The sequence below is a fragment of the Cryptomeria japonica genome, chromosome 11 (assembly GCF_030272615.1).
Source record: "Cryptomeria japonica chromosome 11, Sugi_1.0, whole genome shotgun sequence".
Lineage (NCBI taxonomy): Eukaryota > Viridiplantae > Streptophyta > Pinopsida > Cupressales > Cupressaceae > Cryptomeria > Cryptomeria japonica.
In genome coordinates, this window is record NC_081415.1 from 453,017,077 (window position 1) to 453,041,415 (window position 24,339).

Below are 24,339 nucleotides of genomic sequence, written 5' to 3' on the forward strand. Positions count from 1 at the left end.
GCCAAGCTAAAAGATCGAACTCGTTGCTCAATCAAAGCTCCACATTGCAATTTGTGATGACCAAGGGTATCTTGGACCCCATAGATGGCAATGGAAGGAAATTCGCTCCTATGAAGGAGCAATGGAAATTTTCATGTACTTAGTCAAATTTTTCCCTTTCAACCTGCAACTGGCCTTCCTTACCTACTATGCTCAAATTGACATCACTCGACCTCTTTCCAACCTAAGGAGGGAGAAATGACTCTACCATTGCCTAGCCACCTGAGAAGTGCACTTCTTCAAACGAAAGGCTAATAGCAAAAGACCTTATTACTACCAACAGCTAAGCTAAGACAACTAACCTAGAAAGCGAAAAAGTGGAGGTCCCCATTTGCAATGCGGCGATGTGTGAATACGTCACAACAGGATGTACCATTTGGCACTAGCCATATCATTTGGAAGAGTTGATTTGCAGTGTTTTAGACTGTCGTAACACTCTCCTCAATATTATTCCTACGCATATTACTTTAAGTTCATATTTGTTGGAGTTTGAAGACCCGTACTACTTTTTGGAAGATGACAATTCAAATATAACAAAAAGTATTAAATAGGAGGCTACCATACTTTCTCTTAAAGTTCTTAACTTTGTTTTGGAGCACCCCATATTTGTATGAAGGGTAGTGATTCTAAGTTTGAGTGAAATGCTAATTAATCTTATTTGGTATATCATACAACCCTGTTTGGAGCCATACATATTCTTGATGAATTTTTGGCAGTACTGAGGTGACCAATTCAGCAAAGCAGGTTAGTATATTGCTATGACGGTTATCCAAAAGCAGAAATTAATTTATTATCATTATTTCCAGCTGATATACTCTTCTATAGCTAACCATACAGCTTGATTTTATTATATCTCATTGGTATCTTTGCTGATACAATAAGTTGAGGAGGCTTTCTACTTTTATATTCAGAGATATTATAAGAAGTTTCAGTTTTTAAGAGCTTAATTGCTTATTTGTATAAAACTTGAAAATTTATCGCCAGTTTAAAATAGATCTGTTTAAGTCTAGATGGCTCTGCTGCCATGACATTAGAAAATCGCTCTACAATTTATTATTTTTAAGTTTTAACGATACTCTGTGCAGTTCTCCTCTTGATTTAGTGTTTATAATTAATCTGAAAAGCTTGCTGCTAGAATATGCATTTCACTAATTCCATATTTTGTAATAGTTGCAATATCAAGTTGTGCGGCTTGCCACCAACAAAGATTTAATTAGAATATTATTCTAACATTTTCACTGTATGCTCTCACCTTACCCACATCAGGATCTCAGTGATCAAAGGGCGTTAAGGTTTCATGCTTGTTCATTGTGAAAGTGAAAAATCAGTTTGGGACATTACATCCTTAAATAGCATTGTTTTTTTTTAGACCTCTAATATATTTTGAAATATCTTCTAATGCATGGAATATTTGTTTAGGGGTATTTTCCTGATTGGATTAGTCGTATCAGCAATGGCAGAGGAGAATGGGAAAAATGTGATCTTATTCCAATGGCAACAGTACAAAACATCCTACTTGATATCTACACCCAACAGGAAAACAAAAGCCAAGAGCTGATCACTTAAACATATTCCACATATGTTAGTAAACTAAAACATAATAATTCTACTATAAATGGAGACCATGACCAAACCAAGTCCATCAAATAACTATCACCATTCATCACGAATAAGGCATCACACATTTGGACCTCCAACCAACTCCATCTTAATAACCTAGCCAAATAGCAAGATGACAAGTAAGGTAATTTTTAATGTTATTGAGTGGTTGTTCACATTGCATAGTTGTGTGTGAGTCTTCTGGAATCCACTGTGTAGTATTTAGTTTTTCAATACAGTTTGTTCCTACATACCCTGATAGCCTGTAGAGTCCAAAATGTCAAGACAATCTAAATACTGCACAATTGATTCTAGAAGACCTCACACAAAAACATTTTTAACTCCATGATTGGATGGATCCAAGCTAAAGGTACCATATCATCATGTGACACTATCATCAAGCGGGAAAAAACCCTAGATTTATGTATCAAGTGAATTGTTAAGGCTGTTAGAGGTAAGTTAGCATGGAAAATGCTTGATTTCTAGTATCTTGTTACATCTGCTCGTGTCAAACTTAGGGGCATTTTTGGTGGGCCAAAGTATTTAGAAGGCTTGGAAGACCAACAAAAAGTACATGAGATGTGTCAAGGACCAGTTTATATCAATCACTTGTTAAATGAAAATTCGTTTTGGCAGTCACCGGATATAGCTAGAAATGAGCTCACTAGATTTACATGACTCTCAACTCTACTGTCCTACAAGAAAGGAATTGCAACAATGCACTCTCTTCTCCTTATTAAATAATAACATGAATTAAGGCTTCCATGAAATAATTACATAAATCACCTCTCTACCTACCAAAAGCTGTTTGAGAGTATCATCTGCTCTACATGTATTCTTTGGAAGCACAAGCTTGCTTAGAGAAATGTTAGAAGAAGACAAAAATATCCCTCAGCTTCAGCTCGTCAAAAAATTTAAAAACTCAGTATATGAACAACCATCATGGGAAAGAAGTTGTAAGGCATGCTTTCATAGTGAAGGATATTCACCTTTTCTTCTCTTCTTCTTCCTTGCGAGCTCTCTCAGTGTCTTGTTTACGCTCAGACAATTTGGGACTTGGACTTTTCAACTTCCTTGCTGGAGACCTTGAAGCACTCCTATTTCTGTGCCTCTTGTGCCGCTGTCGTCTTGGTGATGTTGAAGTACTTCCATGCCATCTTTGGGAGGGTGAACGGCTTTTGTGCCTGTCATATAGTAAATATAAAAACAAGGAAGTCTAATTAAAGAGCAAATAATGTCAATATCCCCCAATCATTGGTCATCAATTTATTTACACAATGCATTTAACTTTTGGCTCCTAATGCTATTTTCATCCTCTGTCTTCTCTTTCTTATATAGCATTAATTTCTTTACACCTAATTAAACATTCTAATTACAATAATGAATAGATATTTCTCAAGAATTGTACTACTTGCACGTTCATGAGAGTTTAAAATATTTAGATACAATAACAACTAAACTTTCCCAAGTTTTAGACACATGTTTGCCCATTTTTTCCAAATACTGAATTTTATATAAATCAACTTGAAATAACTTATAATATGTTTAACAAGGCTTATCTCTAACTTCATTCATTCCTCAGTGTAAAAATAATTATTTCAAACACTACAACATTCACATTTTAACACACAGCCGATAAAGATAAGATTTTGAACAGCAATCTTAGAGTTATCAAGATTTCTAATCCATGGAAATCTACTTCATGAACCATACTTTATTACAGATTAAAACAATAAAACTTTGCAAAACATTTCCCCAAAATTGATTGCAAGGAATAAAAACATGAAATTGGATTTCATTTAACAAATCTAAGCATCAACAAAAACATGAACTTTCAGATCACCCTGCTTCTATCCAAAACATCAACAAACCTCAACAGTTTTTGTCAATAATTTTATAAAGGCTTTTGATTTCATTTTATTTGTGGTTTAATCCTCAAATGCAGTTAATTTTCTGAGGACAAATATGAAAAGAAAAAATGTATCCCATAGTTTTTGAGATCTATAAGTATCTAATTAGTTCACAAACCTGTTGTGAGAACTTCGATAGGGTGAACGACTTCTGTCTTTCCTGCTGTGCCTCCTGCTGTGTTTATCATTTGCACGCATTACAGAATCCCTTCTCTTCGAAGGAGACGGAGACATTGTTCAAGAAATTCTTGTCAGAATAGTCTGTATCCTTGTATAAAAGAGAAGCAATCCTGCAAGAATTTTGGTATGTTAAGCTTAAAGAAAATGCTGAAAATCATTTCATGTTTAAGAACAGTGCTGCAACACATAATATCGCTTCAAAAATATCAAGTGAGGCTATGGTTTTTTTGTTTTTGAGCATCAGTAGATGTAATACATAATATAGCTTCAAAAATAGCACTGCAGGATGTGGAATCATTTGAAATAGCCTTGATAAAGTAACATTCTTCAGGATTAATCAAGGGCACTAATAACTTAGTGGAGGCAGATGCTCTGGTTAAAGGTCTCCAAGACTCTATCGGAGCATTAAAAATCAAGAGAAGAAGACTCAGTGGTAATTATCCCAAACATTAATAAAGGCACAGATTATTATTGAAGCTGTAAAGCAATCGCTGAGGAAGCTTATAATCTTTCCAAAACCTTTGATAGCATCAACTTTAAATGCAGCTACCACAAGGCAAATAGAGTGTTAGATTTCCTATAAAATATTAGTAAATGTGCAGGTTGTAGTTATCATCATACTTTAATTAGTGATAAGGTGATAAACTGAAAAACTATGGGGAACATAGGGAAATGGTGATTGGATAATACTTTTTACATGCAGCTCAACCCATTCAATTGATAGATTAAGGCAAAACCATTATGATATTCATAAACTTTTAAATTTTGGCTGGGAAAGATGTAATGTCCCCTTTTGGGGTATACCTGATTTTTGCCCAAAAATAACATTTTCAACAATACAATTTGTTAACAAATAGTATTCTATAACTAAATCACATAATAGCTATTGAACTTGAAAGGAAATAATCAATTAACATCAACAAAATGATCATGACGAGTCCTATAAATAAACAACATCACCTAAATGCATTTGGATCCATACTATAGTTTCTTTTCCAACAACCAACCATATTAGGGATTTGAGGGGAAAGCACGGTAGGGTGCTGGGAAACTATTTGCCTCAACTAAGCCCAAGGGCACGGAACATCCAACCAAGACAATTCAACCCCTTGGCCCACAAGTGGCAGGGCCTCCAATCCATCCAATTTGGGGTGGTCTACTTACATTGTGGGAACCAGTCTACTGCATCTCCCTAACCTGTTTCCTTGCTAATCTCACATTTGATTGCTTGTAGGATGATAAATTGATCAATTTACTAGTTCTAAGAATCTAGATAGATTAATAATTCAAATTAACAAATAAATCAAAGATTCATAAGAGATATACTTGACAATAGACTTAACCATTAATGCATACCAATTACTTTGTTAAATCAAATGGCTGCTTTTCCTGAATGCAAATTATTTATGAATTCTGATCTGATTCGATCTCCACTCGTAACCTTACTGATTCAGGGCTGCTTATATAAAATCGGATTCTGCTCTTAATTGGTTCAATATCTGATTTCAGATCTCTTATCCGATCCCTCTCTTTCCCCAAAGAGGAGGTCCACCTTATATAGACCTTAAAGAGTCACAACTCTTGCTAAGAATACCATCCTTCATAAAGGAGGCATCTCCTCTAAACTAATTGCTGTCCCCTCACTAATCGTAGCCTCTTGCGACCGCTGAGGATTCATATTTGTTTTTTCAAAGGTAATTCTTGGAATCGCTGCTGATAAATAGCTGCTTAAAGGTAACTATTTTTATGCTCTAGCAGTTCGCCAATCAAATGATGATGGTTCTTGGTTGGATTATCCATAACAAGGAAGATCTCCAAACATTTATATTTTATTTATTATCTTACGGTCAGGACATGACAAAAGATAAGGTGAGTCATTCATTTCCACAACCCTCAAGGAGATCAAGGCTCGGTTTATCCCAGAGCTTGATCATGACATCGAAACCCAAATATATATATAATGTGTGCATGTGTGTGTGTGTATTTCTATATATTTTATGTATCTGTATATATAAATAGGTATCTATAGATTACACACACACACACACATACAGAAAGAGACCCATTATTCCAACAAGGCAGGTCTCATGTACCAAGTTAGTATGCTGGCTATGCTAAGACATAAAATACTCAACTTTGCCTTTTTGTCTCTATCTCAGATTGCGCATCCAAAAGGATTGTCTGTATAGATTTGGAGTCACGCCTATCTTCAGGTATTATTATAATAGAAAGTGGTTTTGTTAAATTTTCGAGAATGGAAATTGACATCTTCATAAATGCAGCTTTTCTGTTGATTAGTGTCATCATTCATTTCCTATTATTTCTGACTTTCTGTGCTTTTCCCTTCTGCTCCTGTGCAATAGCCCATATGTCAAATTTCCAGTTTCTGTCTCTTAAAATGGCTAGAGCTATGAGCAGTAGTTCTATACAAAAGAAAGAGAAAATTCATTCTCCCATTTCCCTTCTTCATCACTGCTGGCAGCACCTTTGAAGCAAGACTTTTAAGACTCCTGCCTTCAAAGAAATAAAAATGAAGTACTATTTCAAAGTTTATGATACCTGTTCATTTAATTGAGATGATAAGAGAACTTTTGAAACCTGCTATCACTTCTCCCTTGGTTCGAATATAGACTTTGGAATAAGCAAGGGCATGTACTTGAACCCTGAGCCTGACTAGCTTCAAAAATTTAAAAACTGCCCATCGCAGTTCTAAGGTCATGTACACCATGCAAGAGTTGTCAAAGGTTTCACCCTTGTTAGATATTCTAAGAAATCTCTGGTTTTCAGGTGCTTTGCTTGTGTCTTATTTCATTGAAGCATTGTTTACCTTGTTGCTACTTTAGCCTTCTTTTAGTTTTATTTTGTTTCCCCTGGTCAAATCCTTGTCTTTGTCATTCTTGATCTTCCTTCAAACCCAGTTTAAAAATTTTAAATGTTGATTCCTTTGGTTTGGCTTGGGTTGTGTTTACCTTGGTCGGGATCATAATATCTAGGAGAATGCTAAATGATCACCAGGTGTCTGCATCCTGGAGGCCGGTTTATTTCTCCAATTCTGCCACTAAGTACTAAGCCAAGTGGTGCCTTCCTATTGGCTCACACTTTTACATCACTCTTTGTTTATGAGCAGACTTGATGTCTCTAATGAAGTAAAATAGTTAAATCTTCACATCCGAAGAGATATTGCACCAAGGTTATGTCAATTTAGAGTTTTGTGCTCTCAGAGGAAAGGAATTTGGATCTGAGGTGTCTGTTATCCCAATTTGTATCAGATTTGGATCTAGGTATACTTCACACCAAGTTTGGGTACTTTTGGTGAATTTGAGCTCTGAGGTGATTGTAGATCTTAAAGTGGTTTATATCTCAATTAATGCAAATTTTGAATCCAGTTTTGAGTTTATGACTTAGCACCTCCCAGTTAGTTCTTGTTGACAAAGGGAAACAAAGGACAGACCCAAAATAGTTTCAAATCCAATTCACCCAAAAAATTTTGGGTATGGGTTTGCTTCGCACCTCTTGGATGCAATTTATTACCTTTTGATGCTGCAATCAAGAATCAAACCTGGGGTGTTTTTCAAATTCACTTAAGTATGAAATTCAAATTCGAGTATATGTTGAGCTATCAAAGATATTTTGTAAGGGCACCCATGGTCACCTGAGAGGGTAAATTGCACTGATTCAAATGTAGAACCGGTTTAAGTAAATTTAGTTGAGACTCAGAGGTATCCAAATCCTTTGCTTTAGAGGGTTGTGCTTGGTACTCTAATATTATATTATATCTTAAAGATTTGGCGTACCCAAAGAGTATAAACAAATCTGAAAGAAAAACCTGAAGCTCGTTGCACAGAACTATTTGTGATCAATGGAGAACTTTTGTAGAACTATCCGGAGGGAGTAATGCTGATATGTGTAAATATGGATACTTTCTAGAAAATAATTACTAAGTTTCATCAAAGAGTGTTCAAAGGCCACTTGAATGCCAAGAATAAGGCATAAGATCTTAAGGGATGAGTATTTTTGGCCCATCTCTTTTCTCAAATGTAATCAAAACATTTAGAAATGCGATGCATCCCTCAAACTTTTGGGGAAATTAAAAGCTTCAATGGATCTTCCTCTAAAGCATGTCCAAAGAGTTTAAAAAAGAACCCTAAAGCTTGTTGTGCAGAGTACTTGTTGATCAATGGAGAGCTTTTGTGGATGGATCTAGAGGGTTATGCTGAAATGTGTAAATGAGGAGATATTCAAAAAATTATTGCCAAGTTTCATCAAAGTGTGTGTGGGGGCCACTTCACTGCCAAGACTACTACACATAAGATCTAAGAATTGGATATTGGTCGCCATCTCTTTTCTCAAATGTCATCTAAAAAATTTGGATGTATGATGTGTGCCAAAGATTTTCAAGGAAATTAAAAGCTAAAAAGAGTTCTTCCTCTAAAGTTGATACCAGTGAAAGCTCCATTCCAACAATAGGGAATTGATTATGTACATGAAATCATTGAAAGATCAAGAAATAGTTTTTGATGGATCCTAGTAGCAATGGATCCATTCACCACTAAAGCCATCTTGGACTTTATCTTAAATTATATTAGTACCTAGTTTGGTGTCCCATGGAGAATTATTGCAAGCAATGCCATGTGTTTTAGGGCACATCAATTTGTGGAGATGTGCAAAAAATATGGGATTGATGTTACTTATTCTTCCCATTATCACTCATAAGGCAATGGGCAAGTTGAATCTAGCAACAAGAATCTAATGAAGATAATCAAGAGAACACAAGATTTGAACAAAAGATATTGGGATGATTAGTTGAGATTAATTATTTGGACTGACAAGATTACCACAAAGAAATCTACTAGGAAGAGCCCTTTAGAGTGTCATCTTGTTAGTGAGCCTGGAATACCTTATTTTCAATTGTTAGAACGGTGCAAAGACTTGGAGAATAATCCATTTTCCCAGCACATATGTCAATTGCTTGAATTGGATGAGTCCAAGAGGAAGGCACGAAAGAAGAATCTAGAGAGTCAATGGTAGACAAAGTTATCATATGATAGGAAGGTAACCCAAGAAAATTCAACAATGGTGACATGGTCCTGCTATGGAGTGCTTGCGTTGAGAACAAAGAAAAAGATGGAAAATTTGAAGCCTATGGATTGGACCTATATCGTACAAAATCATTGTGCAGAAGAAACCTTCCATGTGCACAAGTTCCTAGAATTACCCGTCCATGGGTAACATCTAAAACACTATTTTTTGTAAGATGCCTTTGTTATGCCCTTGTATACTACTCTAACACCTTTTAGTGTTGTGTTGTAGCTGTACTCATGTAAAGTGTGTTTTGGATTTGAATCAATCCCATGTAAGTTTTGTAAATTCTTCTACCAAGGTTCCCCTATTGGCCTAAGCTACATCCTAGATGCATCCCAAAGTAAAGCCAATAAAACAAGAGTATCACCCTTGTTAGCAATCTCTAATTTTTGGGTGTTTTTGTATGTAAGTTTTGTAAATTCTTCTACCAAGGTTCCCCTATTGGCCTAAGCTACATCCTGGATGCATCCCAAAGTAAAGCCAATAAAACAAGAGTATCACCCTTGTTAGCAATCTCTAATTTTTGGGTGTTTTTGTTTGCATCATATTTCCCCAAGCCCTTGTCTTACCTTGTTGGTGCTTTCACCTTGCTTCACTTTTGTTCTATTTCCTCAAGTCATATTTTTATTTCTATTGTACTCAAGTAAACTAATCCTAGTGTGTCTTGTTACTTCCTTCACACCCAATTTTAAAATTTCTGAACATCAGTTCCTTTAGCTTTGCTTGGGTTATGTTTACTTTGGTTTATGTCGAATGATTGCCAAGTGTCGACATCATGGAAGCCAATTTCTTTCTCCAATGACGGTGGTATGCCAAGTTGTGCCTTCCTATTGGCTCACACTTTTCTATTACTCTTTGTTATGAACAGATTTGATGTCTATAATGTTCTAGAACAATTAAATCTTCACATCAAAGGAGATATCACACCAAGTTTGTGCAAATTTGGATTTTTTGGTGCTCCAAGAGGATTTTGAATCCGATATATTTGTTAACATGGTTTATATTGGATTTGGATCCAAATATGTTTCACATCAAGTTCTGATTGGGATACTTTTGATGAATTTGAGCTTCAATGTGATTATGGATCTGTTGACGTGTATTTTGTACACAATCATACACAGAATAAAATACCTAAAGGCATCTTATCCTCTCTTGAGAAAATAGTCTCTAACTGCTGAAGATTCGCGTAAAGGATCAGTTAGGTAGACTCCAAGGTTCTTTTAGTGGGGTCTCCACGTGTGGACAAGCTCCAGTGGTATGATGTGATTTGCTGGAATCACAAGGGGACTTACATTGAACTTCCGATCTGCTTTGCTGGACACAGGCTCTTACTAACTTAGATTAAAAAAAATAGAAAAAGGATAAGGGCGAAGAGAGGATCTAATCCTAATACTAAGAATGTAGGAGCAATGACTTGACCTTTTGATGAAACTCTAACTAGGTCTTGTTTTGACATCAATGGAACATCTACACAAGACTAGTGCAATCTTCTAAGGGGAGCTTTATGATGTTCAAGTTATCACCGCAGGCATAGATACCATCCAAGTTGATGCATATCAATGAAGAGGCAACAAATTGAAATTGAGCTTAGGCTGAATGATTCCAGTTGACTACGCAAGGCAAGTCTGCAATCAACAAACTGCTAGTAGTATGGATGTACGAATTCCACCATCAATCAATCACATTTCCTCCATTCATCTAATTATCTACCATCTAAGATTGAAGACTCAACAAGAAACCATGCAAATTGCAAGAAAAACGACATATTTCACCATTACTTCAATGAAAATGGAGTTTGTTTACAATCAATGGCAACAATTTCTTGCCTTGTCCTCCTATTCTACTCTCTAACTACTTTCAACTATTTACAAATCTCTCTAATTCTATCTAAAAATCTCTTTCACTCTAATTCTCCTTTTACAAATGAAATGTTTGGGCTTATATAGTGCCCACAATACAATTTGATGGCTTAGATCAATTCAAGATCAATGGCCAAGATTTTACAATGAAAACCCTAATTAGGGTTTGTTACAACCATTACATAACATTTAATGCTTGACCAATGATAAAATTGTATTGCTTGGACACATGTCCCTTCTAGAAAAATCGACCAATGGATAGCCGGGGTAGGTACATCGGAGTTTGTGCCACCTTCCATGAGTTAAGTACATTGAATCTGGACATGCTGAGATGGACTTCTCTGATTGGAGAAATGATGACTAGGACGCCACCTCATCTGACACTTGAAGCTTGCTAGATATTTAATTTGATGTCGTTGAGAGGCTATCTTTGATTAACTCTTGTTCTAACTCCTTTTGTCCTTGATGTGCAGGATGATGTACCTCGCCTTGGAACGCTGGATTGGAAGAGGTCGCCCATGTCTTGGCTTGATCGTCCTGGCGAAGACCGTCCTTGATCCGGCTTGATTTTCCTTGAAGAGACCTCCATTTGACGCCTACACAACATTTCAAAATTAGTAACATGATTTTGCAATACATAACATAAATTAGAGAGCAAATTTTAGGAAACTTAATGATAAGTCCTTTATTAATCATTTCCTAAAAACAACTGAGCTAAGGCAAAACAAAATTTCAAAATTCAAAATTAAGGCAATGACGATCAAAATTTGAAATTAAAACAAGAGATCTTGCCATACCTTACTTGAGAGCTTAACTCTAAAATGCAAAATAAAGGAATTCGCCTAGGCAAAATTTGAAATTCGATAGTCTTGATGTGATCTTCAAAAGAACGTTCCTCTTATCAACTTCGCCACCCTTCAAGCCTTGGACGTGATCTTTTCTTCAAGTTAGCAATTTCGCCATCTTTGATATGTCTTTGACGTCCTAGGCAACTTCGCTCAAATAGAAACTTCAAGTTCGCCTCTCCTTTGGATAGTTACTAGTGCCTTCTAGCTTGAAATGAAATTCGTTCCTCCTTTGCCTTCTCCAAGTCGCATATGAGAGATGATAAATGATGATGTGAAAATGAAATAAACTACCCCTCCCTTTATAGCGCTCACACCTCTCACCACCATTTAGGCCGACTTTGTAAAAATAAAGCAATTTAAATGATTTTTAAATGAATAACAAGGGCCGACCTCCATAAAACAAATAAATACCAAGCGCTCCATTTAATTTTTTAATGAATTAATAATCAATTATTAAATGCCTTCATTTTTAATTAATAAATTCGATTTTCTTACAAGGCAAAAATAATCAATTAATACCAAGCGCTAAATTTAAATGCCATTAATTAAATATCGATTTTCCTAGCATTTAAATAAATTCAAAAATGCGTTTGAGCGCCAAAATTTTTAAAAAACATGGAAAATATGTACCTCATCGCCCTGGTCCCTGACTAAGGGACAGGAGCGATCCATCACTTGGTCTTGATTTTTTGCACTTTTGACGTTCAAAGCCTTTAACCTCACGTTGGAATTGGCATTTTCGCTAGGATTTTCAAACTTGAGTGACTTGTCTTGCAAATAAATGTCCCTTAGATGTGATATCGCCCTGGTCCCTTGAAGAGGGACAGGAGCGATCCTGAAGCTCTAGCCAAAACGTGTCATCTTTCATCCTTGGTTCCTCGTTCATTGCCTCTTAAAGGACGTCCTTGACCTTAGCTATCCTTGCATTGTCTTGATTTTGTCGGAACATGAGTGTTTTAGTAAAAATCGCCTTGGTCCTTGTCCAAAGGACAGGAGCGATATGAGTCCTTTAACTTAATTGATAACACTTTTACGTTCAAAACTCTTGCATATCATCTTCAAAAGACACCTTGTACCTTTTACCCCTTTGCAAAACCTTGACTTAACGTGATTTTTGAAGGAATTAGCAACTATAATCAATATCGCTCTGGTCCCTTCCTGAGGGACAGGAGCGAACTTCAAGTCTTTGGGTTCATGCTTGCGTTCTCCAACTTGCAATCACCATCATCGTGCAAAATAAAGTTCCTTGATCCTTCGTGATCACTTGATGCTTGATAAACTTTCAAATTTTAAGCCTTCATAAGAATTTCGCTCTGGTCCCTTGGAGAGGGACAGGAGCGATTTTAGCTCTATGGGCCTTATTTCACTTTGTCACCTTCAAAACTTATATTCAACGGGTTCGTAATGTGCTCTTCTATTCATCCATGCCTTGAGATCGGTTCAAACTGTGCAAGAAAGTCATCCACAACAAAAATCGCTCTGGTCCCTTCCTGAGGGACAGGAGCGAACTTAAGCATTTTGGTCCTTTGTTGACGTTTGATAATCTTCAATTTGTCTTCAACGGGTTCGATTGACCTCCTTTCTTGCCTTCGAACATAAAATTTGCTTGATCTTTGCCTAGATCGTACCTTATGAAGAATTTCGCTCTGGTCCTTCAGTGAGGGACACGAGCGAAATTTGACTTGTCGCACTCTCGATCAGGACAATTTTAATGGAATATAACATTTAAGTATAAGTGACATTTCCTTCTATGTTTCTTCTTTCTTATACTTTAAGTTATATTCCATATATACTTTCAGGATGTTTGAGAGTGGTTTCAGACCTCCAGGAGTTATATTGCAAAATCTAGTTTTTGGAGGTTTTTTCAGTTTCCAGACTTAGTCAAATTCAGGATCAGGGCATTCCAGACTTAGCCAAATTTCAGGATCAGGACCTCACTCAAGCCGGACTTGCTACCCTGTTGATCTCCCCGACAGCACTTCAAGTTATATTCATTTGATAAAATGTACCTCTTTGGACCTTCTCACATCGTCAAGACGTTAAAATCTTGCAAGGACAAAGCAAAATTGGATTTGTAGCTCCGGTCCTTCACTGAGGGACAGGAGCGATTTAGGCAATTAGCACTGTTATGGACGTCCCAAAAATCTTCAATTTATATTCAACGCATTTATCTCATGTTTTTCCTTGTTTTTGAACGTAAACTTGCCTTGACCTTTGTCTGGATTTTGCATAATGAAGGAAATCGCTCTGGTCCCTGGGAGAGGGACGAGAGCTACAAGGTACCTCGCCCTGGTCCCTTGGAGAGGGACAGGAGCGATATGGTCAATATAGGTCATTCTCCTTCGTTTTTGCATATCAAATTATATTCATTTGGCAAAGTATCTTCCTTCGGACGTCCTCAAATCATTAAACTTTCAAAATCTTGCAAGGACAAGACGAAATTTGAATTGTAGCTCCGGTCCTTCACTGAGGGACAGGAGCGATCTTCCCCCTGGAGGCATTTCTGTGCTCATGAAAATCTTCAATTTATATTCAATGGAAAGATCTCGCCGTTCTCCATCACTTCAAACGTAAAATTTGTCTGGACTCTGCAAGAATGATGAGATATTTGAAAACGAGCTCCCGTCCTTCACTGAGGGACAGGAGCGATTTTGCTCCTACAGGCCAAAATATCATGATTTTACACATTTTATCACTTCACAAGGCGAAAACAAATCATTTGAAATGCCTAGGATCAAAAATCAAAAAAGTCAAAATTTGGTCAAAATTACTCAATTGGACAAAATTCATGTTTCATCATCAACACTTAGACGAATTTAGACTCTGCGTCAACATTCCAATTGAAAATTAGACCATTCTGGCGAATTCATTTCATTCAAAATTTGCATTCTAGAAAAGGAAACTCAAAAGCTCTCAAAAGCGACTGGATTCTGGTCCGAAAAGACGGTAATTAAAACCCTAAGGCTTGACCCTAAATCCAGACAACTAACAAACTAACAAAACCCTAAAAAAAAGCAAAGCGAAAACGAACAAAACGAGCAAAAAACATGGGTCCCCATTTGCAATGGGGCGATGTGTGAAAACGTCACAACATCTAGCGCCACCTTGAATAAATGTTGAAAAACATTTCAGAGATAAAGACTCAATCGACACCTAGAACCTCTGGAAAATTCAACCTAGCTCATCAAGAGATTAGAAAATGTACTCAAAGTAGAAGGAGAATCCTTAACCATATCTAGACACTTAGTCTTTGATTACCCAGGTGTGTGCAAGTGTATTCATTCCTCTCGACAAGACAACTATGACTTTCAGGTTCCCCTGTGATAGGCTACGTAGTATATCTGAACTTCAAAAGCATCCTGGATAGAGCCTCGCTGCCAGTCAGACGTCCATAGTCCCGACGAGGTTATCGCCGCAAGCTCACGAACATTGCTCCATTGCCAGCCAGGCGTCTATAGCCCCGATGGAGTTACTCGCATATTCCCTTTAGCCAATTTTGATATTTCGTTTCATTTCACTTTTCTCTTCATTTTTTTCTTTCATTTTCTCTTTTTTTTTCTCTTTTTTCTCATTTTTTCCTTTTGATATTGCTTTTTCTCTTCGTCAATTCCTTTGGCTTGTAAGCAGTGAAGCTTACTGGGGTTTGAGGATTGCGGTGGCGCTGAAGCCAGATTTTAGATTTTTCACCAATCACAGCTTTGCCTAAAAACCATAATGACTCGGAGTCTATTAATGTGTGAAGATATAGTAATCAACAGATGTCGGCATCAAGACACAGAAAATGATTCCCTTCCAAGTCAAATACAGGTCCTGATCAGATGATAAAGCTGAAGAGGAACAACCTCGGATTCCGAGCACTTCATGAATAGATATCTAAGAAATGAGTCTAACATAAGATCCAGGATATTGCCAGCGTGCGGGCAACAACACAAACGCCCTTCTCACAAGATGGAGGCTCCCACTCAAGACACCTAAACTAAAGCAAACCGACCGACAAACCGACCCAAAGCAAACTAAACTAAAACGCACACCAAAAGAAAACAACTAAACTACCTGAGCCACACTAGATCATGAGTCAAATGACTCAAGGCAAATTAAGAACAAGGCTCAAAAGACCTCTAATCTAAAAACACAAAAAGAAAACCTACTCTAAACCTATATACAAGAGTCCTAGACTCGACACGACTCAAAGAAGCAAAATATGTACATGACTTTACATGATTTCTCAGGTTGTGCAACAGGAGCATGGCAAACGTGATGGTTCTCAATCGGGCAAATTCATCCTTAAATACAAAAAGGCAAACTCTCACCATGCACATCTCATACTCAAGCAAGTTTTCACTCAAAATGATCAACTGAGGTAATTCGTTAGGACCATGATCAATCCAGATGCAAGTTGTTTTCCCAAAATCCCCATAATCAAAATCATAATAACTTTCAAGGCTAGGACTAAGGAAAGAGACAACCTGGCGTATTTCAGGCTCAGACGACATTGTATTGTCGGAAGCGAGGTCACCAACTGCTTCAGGAGGTCGCCATTGATGACGAATCATTCCACGAGTATCCACAACATATTGATCTTGATTAGGAAATTCCTCTTGAAACAAGCTCAGCGCCCCTTCGAATAGCTCAAGATTCTCTGTTTTCACTGAGATATCTTGCATAAACCAGGCATCTTCATGAAATATTGTTAGCATATCTTCAAAAATGAGAGTCTCCTTGATAGATTGAGCTTCAAACATCTCCTCTAGTGGATCAAAGATAATCTCAGGTGACCTTTCTTCTTCAAGTATAGTCTCGGGAGGTCGAAGTTGATGATGGATCATATCACTCCCAGTAACTTGCTTATCTAGAAAAAATTTTGGCAGTGATTCCATTTGTGTTTCCTCTGCAAAATCTTTCAATGCTTCCTCAAATAGCATAATGGTGATAAAATCTTCAAGCGCCCCTTTGAATTGTTCTTCATACCTGGGCTCACTTATGATAATTTGTAGCTCTTCACTCAATATCTCAACTTGATTGTCTTCTTCAATGAGGCCATTCGAAAACTCTTGCAATTCAATTTCAAGGATCTCCTTTTGTAGCATAAGTGAGAATTCTTCAAGGAATGAGTCGTCCTTTCCTTTAGTTGCTTGTTCAACTCCTGGATCTTCCTTTATTATTGCTTGAATATTCTCAACTGATTCTTCAACTTTTGTTTCATAGTATTCCTTTTCAGGTGCAAGGCATGGCAGGCTATCCATTGTAATACATTGATCATCAGGTGCATTGGTATTGTCAACGTACACTTGATCCTTCTCACATTCAGATGTTGGAGCAATGTCCTGTTCATAGGTTCTCCTAAATTCGGCTGCGAGATGTGCACCCCAAGATCCATTCATGATACATTCTTCCTCGGACAAAGTTGGCATTCCAAACTGGTTTATGACTTGATTGATAGCCATTTCACATACTAAGCAAGTAAATTCCGAGTGAGGTGAGTTGTGAATTCTACACCACAATGGTAGCAATATGTTTTCCAGACGCATTTCACCATCCAAAACGAGTTGACTCTCGATCATCCACATGAAGCTTAGAAGAGGATCTTTAGTCTCTGGGACACTGAAGTTGCCTTCTTCCGTTTCTGGCCTTGGGACATCCCAAAAGAAGATTTTTCCCTGTGCTGCCGATTCCATCCTTGATAAGTACTTCAAGCAATGCATCTCATCATGTTCCTCTGTCTCGTGGACTCGACACTGCCCTTGTCTTGCAAACTCGGACAATCTTCGTGGATAAAGTTGTGTATCTAACCTCCACCAAAGTTCAGGAAAATCAACTTGTTGCTCCTCGTGAAACTGTTGTCGCTCCATTGAGAAATCCTTCTTTTTGATTTTTTGATTTTTTGATTTTTTTGGATTTTCTATTTTTCACTTTTTTTGGATTTTCTATTTTTCGCTTTTTTTTTGGATTTTCTGGAATAAGAGAGATCTTGAATATCTCGGATTCAACTTGAACGTTCAACTGGTTCCAGCTTGATTCCTTCTTGCGTAAGTCCAACTAACGATCCAGCAGTCACCTTCCTTCGAGTGTTTGAGAAAAAGCTTTCCACTGATCTTCCTTGGATTCAAGAGTTCGTGTTCACTGTCAAGCACTCCTAATTCAATCTGTCGAGCGTGGAGGAGGGTAAAAAGTTCTTGACAAGATCGGACTTTCAAATGCTCAGCCCTCCTTCTAGCGCCAATTCTGTTGTGCGCGGGAGGAGGGACAAAAGCTCTTGAGATAACCTCCGTAAATTTGAAGTGATAGAATCTGGAGTTCACGTACAAGCCCTCCTTCTAGCGCCAATTCTGTTGACGTGTATTTTGTACACAATCATACACAGAATAAAATACCTAAAGGCATCTTATCCTCTCTTGAGAAAATAGTCTCTAACTGCTGAAGATTCGCGTAAAGGATCAGTTAGGTAGACTCCAAGGTTCTTTTAGTGGGGTCTCCACGTGTGGACAAGCTCCAGTGGTATGATGTGATTTGCTGGAATCACAAGGGGACTTACATTGAACTTCCGATCTGCTTTGCTGGACACAGGCTCTTACTAACTTAGATTAAAAAAAATAGAAAAAGGATAAGGGCGAAGAGAGGATCTAATCCTAATACTAAGAATGTAGGAGCAATGACTTGACCTTTTGATGAAACTCTAACTAGGTCTTGTTTTGACATCAATGGAACATCTACACAAGACTAGTGCAATCTTCTAAGGGGAGCTTTATGATGTTCAAGTTATCACCGCAGGCATAGATACCATCCAAGTTGATGCATATCAATGAAGAGGCAACAAATTGAAATTGAGCTTAGGCTGAATGATTCCAGTTGACTACGCAAGGCAAGTCTGCAATCAACAAACTGCTAGTAGTATGGATGTACGAATTCCACCATCAATCAATCACATTTCCTCCATTCATCTAATTATCTACCATCTAAGATTGAAGACTCAACAAGAAACCATGCAAATTGCAAGAAAAACGACATATTTCACCATTACTTCAATGAAAATGGAGTTTGTTTACAATCAATGGCAACAATTTCTTGCCTTGTCCTCCTATTCTACTCTCTAACTACTTTCAACTATTTACAAATCTCTCTAATTCTATCTAAAAATCTCTTTCACTCTAATTCTCCTTTTACAAATGAAATGTTTGGGCTTATATAGTGCCCACAATACAATTTGATGGCTTAGATCAATTCAAGATCAATGGCCAAGATTTTACAATGAAAACCCTAATTAGGGTTTGTTACAACCATTACATAACATTTAATGCTTGACCAATGATAAAATTGTATTGCTTGGACACATGTCCCTTCTAGAAAAATCGACCAATGGATAGCCGGGGTAGGTACATCGGAGTTTGTGCCACCTTCCATGAGTTAAGTACATTGAATCTGGACATGCTGAGATGGACTTCTCTGATTGGAGAAATGATGACTAGGACGCCACCTCATCTGACACTTGAAGCTTGCTAGATATTTAATTTGATGTCGTTGAGAGGCTATCTTTGATTAACTCTTGTTCTAACTCCTTTTGTCCTTGATGTGCAGGATGATGTACCTCGCCTTGGAACGCTGGATTGGAAGAGGTCGCCCATGTCTTGGCTTGATCGTCCTGGCGAAGACCGTCCTTGATCCGGCTTGATTTTCCTTGAAGAGACCTCCATTTGACGCCTACACAACATTTCAAAATTAGTAACATGATTTTGCAATACATAACATAAATTAGAGAGCAAATTTTAGGAAACTTAATGATAAGTCCTTTATTAATCATTTCCTAAAAACAACTGAGCTAAGGCAAAACAAAATTTCAAAATTCAAAATTAAGGCAATGACGATCAAAATTTGAAATTAAAACAAGAGATCTTGCCATACCTTACTTGAGAGCTTAACTCTAAAATGCAAAATAAAGGAATTCGCCTAGGCAAAATTTGAAATTCGATAGTCTTGATGTGATCTTCAAAAGAACGTTCCTCTTATCAACTTCGCCACCCTTCAAGCCTTGGACGTGATCTTTTCTTCAAGTTAGCAATTTCGCCATCTTTGATATGTCTTTGACGTCCTAGGCAACTTCGCTCAAATAGAAACTTCAAGTTCGCCTCTCCTTTGGATAGTTACTAGTGCCTTCTAGCTTGAAATGAAATTCGTTCCTCCTTTGCCTTCTCCAAGTCGCATATGAGAGATGATAAATGATGATGTGAAAATGAAATAAACTACCCCTCCCTTTATAGCGCTCACACCTCTCACCACCATTTAGGCCGACTTTGTAAAAATAAAGCAATTTAAATGATTTTTAAATGAATAACAAGGGCCGACCTCCATAAAACAAATAAATACCAAGCGCTCCATTTAATTTTTTAATGAATTAATAATCAATTATTAAATGCCTTCATTTTTAATTAATAAATTCGATTTTCTTACAAGGCAAAAATAATCAATTAATACCAAGCGCTAAATTTAAATGCCATTAATTAAATATCGATTTTCCTAGCATTTAAATAAATTCAAAAATGCGTTTGAGCGCCAAAATTTTTAAAAAACATGGAAAATATGTACCTCATCGCCCTGGTCCCTGACTAAGGGACAGGAGCGATCCATCACTTGGTCTTGATTTTTTGCACTTTTGACGTTCAAAGCCTTTAACCTCACGTTGGAATTGGCATTTTCGCTAGGATTTTCAAACTTGAGTGACTTGTCTTGCAAATAAATGTCCCTTAGATGTGATATCGCCCTGGTCCCTTGAAGAGGGACAGGAGCGATCCTGAAGCTCTAGCCAAAACGTGTCATCTTTCATCCTTGGTTCCTCGTTCATTGCCTCTTAAAGGACGTCCTTGACCTTAGCTATCCTTGCATTGTCTTGATTTTGTCGGAACATGAGTGTTTTAGTAAAAATCGCCTTGGTCCTTGTCCAAAGGACAGGAGCGATATGAGTCCTTTAACTTAATTGATAACACTTTTACGTTCAAAACTCTTGCATATCATCTTCAAAAGACACCTTGTACCTTTTACCCCTTTGCAAAACCTTGACTTAACGTGATTTTTGAAGGAATTAGCAACTATAATCAATATCGCTCTGGTCCCTTCCTGAGGGACAGGAGCGAACTTCAAGTCTTTGGGTTCATGCTTGCGTTCTCCAACTTGCAATCACCATCATCGTGCAAAATAAAGTTCCTTGATCCTTCGTGATCACTTGATGCTTGATAAACTTTCAAATTTTAAGCCTTCATAAGAATTTCGCTCTGGTCCCTTGGAGAGGGACAGGAGCGATTTTAGCTCTATGGGCCTTATTTCACTTTGTCACCTTCAAAACTTATATTCAACGGGTTCGTAATGTGCTCTTCTATTCATCCATGCCTTGAGATCGGTTCAAACTGTGCAAGAAAGTCATCCACAACAAAAATCGCTCTGGTCCCTTCCTGAGGGACAGGAGCGAACTTAAGCATTTTGGTCCTTTGTTGACGTTTGATAATCTTCAATTTGTCTTCAACGGGTTCGATTGACCTCCTTTCTTGCCTTCGAACATAAAATTTGCTTGATCTTTGCCTAGATCGTACCTTATGAAGAATTTCGCTCTGGTCCTTCAGTGAGGGACAGGAGCGAATTTGACCCTCTAGGCAAAACTTCATCATCTCATTGTTTTTGATCAAGTCTGGATGCTCTATCATGCTCATTTCGTCCTTCACCATGCCTTTGATGTCTCGATTCGTCCAAACAAGGTCAGGAATGGCTCAACTAAGCATTTTCGCTCTGGTCCCTTGGTGAGGGACACGAGCGAAATTTGACTTGTCGCACTCTCGATCAGGACAATTTTAATGGAATATAACATTTAAGTATAAGTGACATTTCCTTCTATGTTTCTTCTTTCTTATACTTTAAGTTATATTCCATATATACTTTCAGGATGTTTGAGAGTGGTTTCAGACCTCCAGGAGTTATATTGCAAAATCTAGTTTTTGGAGGTTTTTTCAGTTTCCAGACTTAGTCAAATTCAGGATCAGGGCATTCCAGACTTAGCCAAATTTCAGGATCAGGACCTCACTCAAGCCGGACTTGCTACCCTGTTGATCTCCCCGACAGCACTTCAAGTTATATTCATTTGATAAAATGTACCTCTTTGGACCTTCTCACATCGTCAAGACGTTAAAATCTTGCAAGGACAAAGCAAAATTGGATTTGTAGCTCCGGTCCTTCACTGAGGGACAGGAGCGATTTAGGCAATTAGCACTGTTATGGACGTCCCAAAAATCTTCAATTTATATTCAACGCATTTATCTCATGTTTTTCCTTGTTTTTGAACGTAAACTTGCCTTGACCTTTGTCTGGATTTTGCATAATGAAGGAAATCGCTCTGGTCCCTGGGAGAGGGACGAGAGCTACAAGGTACCTCGCCCTGGTCCCTTGGAGAGGGACAGGAGCGATATGGTCAATATAGGTCATTCTCCTTCGTTTTTGCATATCAAATTATATTCATTTGGCAAAGTATCTTCCTTCGGACGTCCTCAAATCATTAAACTTTCAAAATCTTGCAAGGACAAGACGAAATTTGAATTGTAGCTCCGGTCCTTCACTGAGGGACAGGAGCGATCTTCCCCCTGGAGGCATTTCTGTGCTCATGAAAATCTTCAATTTATATTCAATGGAAAGATCTCGCCGTTCTCCATCACTTCAAACGTAAAATTTGTCTGGACTCTGCAAGAATGATGAGATATTTGAAAACGAGCTCCCGTCCTTCACTGAGGGACAGGAGCGATTTTGCTCCTACAGGCCAAAATATCATGATTTTACACATTTTATCACTTCACAAGGCGAAAACAAATCATTTGAAATGCCTAGGATCAAAAATCAAAAAAGTCAAAATTTGGTCAAAATTACTCAATTGGACAAAATTCATGTTTCATCATCAACACTTAGACGAATTTAGACTCTGCGTCAACATTCCAATTGAAAATTAGACCATTCTGGCGAATTCATTTCATTCAAAATTTGCATTCTAGAAAAGGAAACTCAAAAGCTCTCAAAAGCGACTGGATTCTGGTCCGAAAAGACGGTAATTAAAACCCTAAGGCTTGACCCTAAATCCAGACAACTAACAAACTAACAAAACCCTAAAAAAAAGCAAAGCGAAAACGAACAAAACGAGCAAAAAACATGGGTCCCCATTTGCAATGGGGCGATGTGTGAAAACGTCACAACAGGATCCAAAAGTGGTCTATATCTCATCCAATGCAAATTTTGGATCCAGTTTTGAGTTTGTGGTGTGCTCTAGTTGGCAAGGCAAGATTGGTTCATGCAAGTTACTTTGTGAGGGACTTGGCAACTCCAAATTGGTTCTTATAGACCAAGGGAGACAAAGGGCAAACCCAAAATAGTTTCAAATCTGTCACCCAAGAATTTTAGGTATGGGTTTGCTTTGCACATCTCAAATACAATTTATTCACCTTTGATGTTCCGAGCAAGGATCAAAGCCATATGTTTTTCAAATCTAGTTAACTATGGATTTTCGATCTAGGTATTTGTTGAGTTATTCAAGAAGTTTTCATGGGCCTGCAATAGTCTTGATGGGCATGAGAACCATTGATTTCCAATTTGCTTGTGCTCAATGGTATCCATGTGGTGGTCAACAATTAGTTGTTTCACTCATAAGAAAAAAAGAGGCAAATGAAAAATTATTCTTAATCCAATTTATTTAAGGTTTCAAATGCAAATTTGCTAAATGGAATTTGATGCCATTTATGTACTCATTTTTATCCAAATCAAGAACAAACCAAAGATATTTTATGGAACCTTTTCCATGGCTTATTATGTGGCCTGATGAGACATGCTAAAATTTTGGTGGAGGTGGCATTTTGATCGGGCCCCATGGTTTTTCTTCTACTATTGGTACCTATTGGGGCCCAAGTCCTCATTTCTCTACACTCCCATCGGTCTTCCTCTAGTCCATATCAATTGCCAATCCCATTCGGAACCTGAAACCTATGGGTTTCGAGTCCTTGTTTTCTTCTACATCCCAAGAGTTGTTTCCCTTAATCTATCATGCCATTGGTTCACTCACTCCCAACTCCCAAGCCTCCATTCTTCCTCAAATCTCAAACCCCGAGTGGAACTTTAAACCAACAACCTTTACGATTCGAAGTCCTCACCCACTCCCACTCCCTGCTCCTATCATCTTTTCTAGAGCCCAGAAGGGACTTGGAACCCGTAACCTAGAGGTTTTGGTTCTAGGTCCACTTCCACTCCCAACTCCCCAACCTATAGTTCCTTCCCAAGTCTCAGACCTCGCTTGGAACCAAAAGCATATTTTTTAAATTGAGTTTGGGCGCCAAAATAAACATCTAGTTTTGCTCCCAACTACCGCCATGCATGTAGAAGGTTTCCCAACTACCAGAATTCAATGCTCAACCCGTTATTTGATCTAAGATGCCCTTTTTGGTCGAGATTCTCCCTTGCCCTTAGATTTGGCACTACTACAGTACCACAAGTTAGGTTTCAGGCCCAAAATTGACTAAGTAATGTTTTGGAATCCATTTTGGAAGAGGTTAGTTCAGCTATGGTCTCTAAACACCAAAGAAATCGCAAGGCAGCCATAGACTCCACATGCAATTTGTTGAAAGATTACAAACCTGTGGAATCAAAGAAGAGTAGTATTGTAAGTAGCTTGTGCTGTAGAATATCTCCATGGCATTAGGTGTATATTCAGGAAGATTTCTTGGCCATAACCAAACATTTTCCCATGTCACATTTGTTGGCATGAGTGTAAGATTGGGTCAAATGAATGTAACAGCATTCTAAGAACAATGCAAG

At 37.7% G+C, this 24,339-nt stretch overlaps 1 protein-coding gene across 3 annotated transcripts in view; it reads right to left on the minus strand.

Annotated features, from left to right (window-relative positions):
* LOC131041422 (uncharacterized protein At1g10890) overlaps nt 1–24,339 on the minus strand; it is a 56,973-nt gene that overhangs the window by 18,844 nt on the left and 13,790 nt on the right. For all 3 annotated transcript variants that reach the window (XM_057974509.2, XM_057974507.2, XM_057974508.2), the window contains 2 exons: nt 3,667–3,838; nt 2,628–2,822 (listed from right to left, as the gene is read on the minus strand). In XM_057974509.2, coding sequence (XP_057830492.2) covers nt 2,628–2,822; nt 3,667–3,782 — 311 coding nt within the window. In that variant the 5' untranslated portion in view covers nt 3,783–3,838. The remainder of the gene's footprint in view (nt 1–2,627; nt 2,823–3,666; nt 3,839–24,339) is intronic.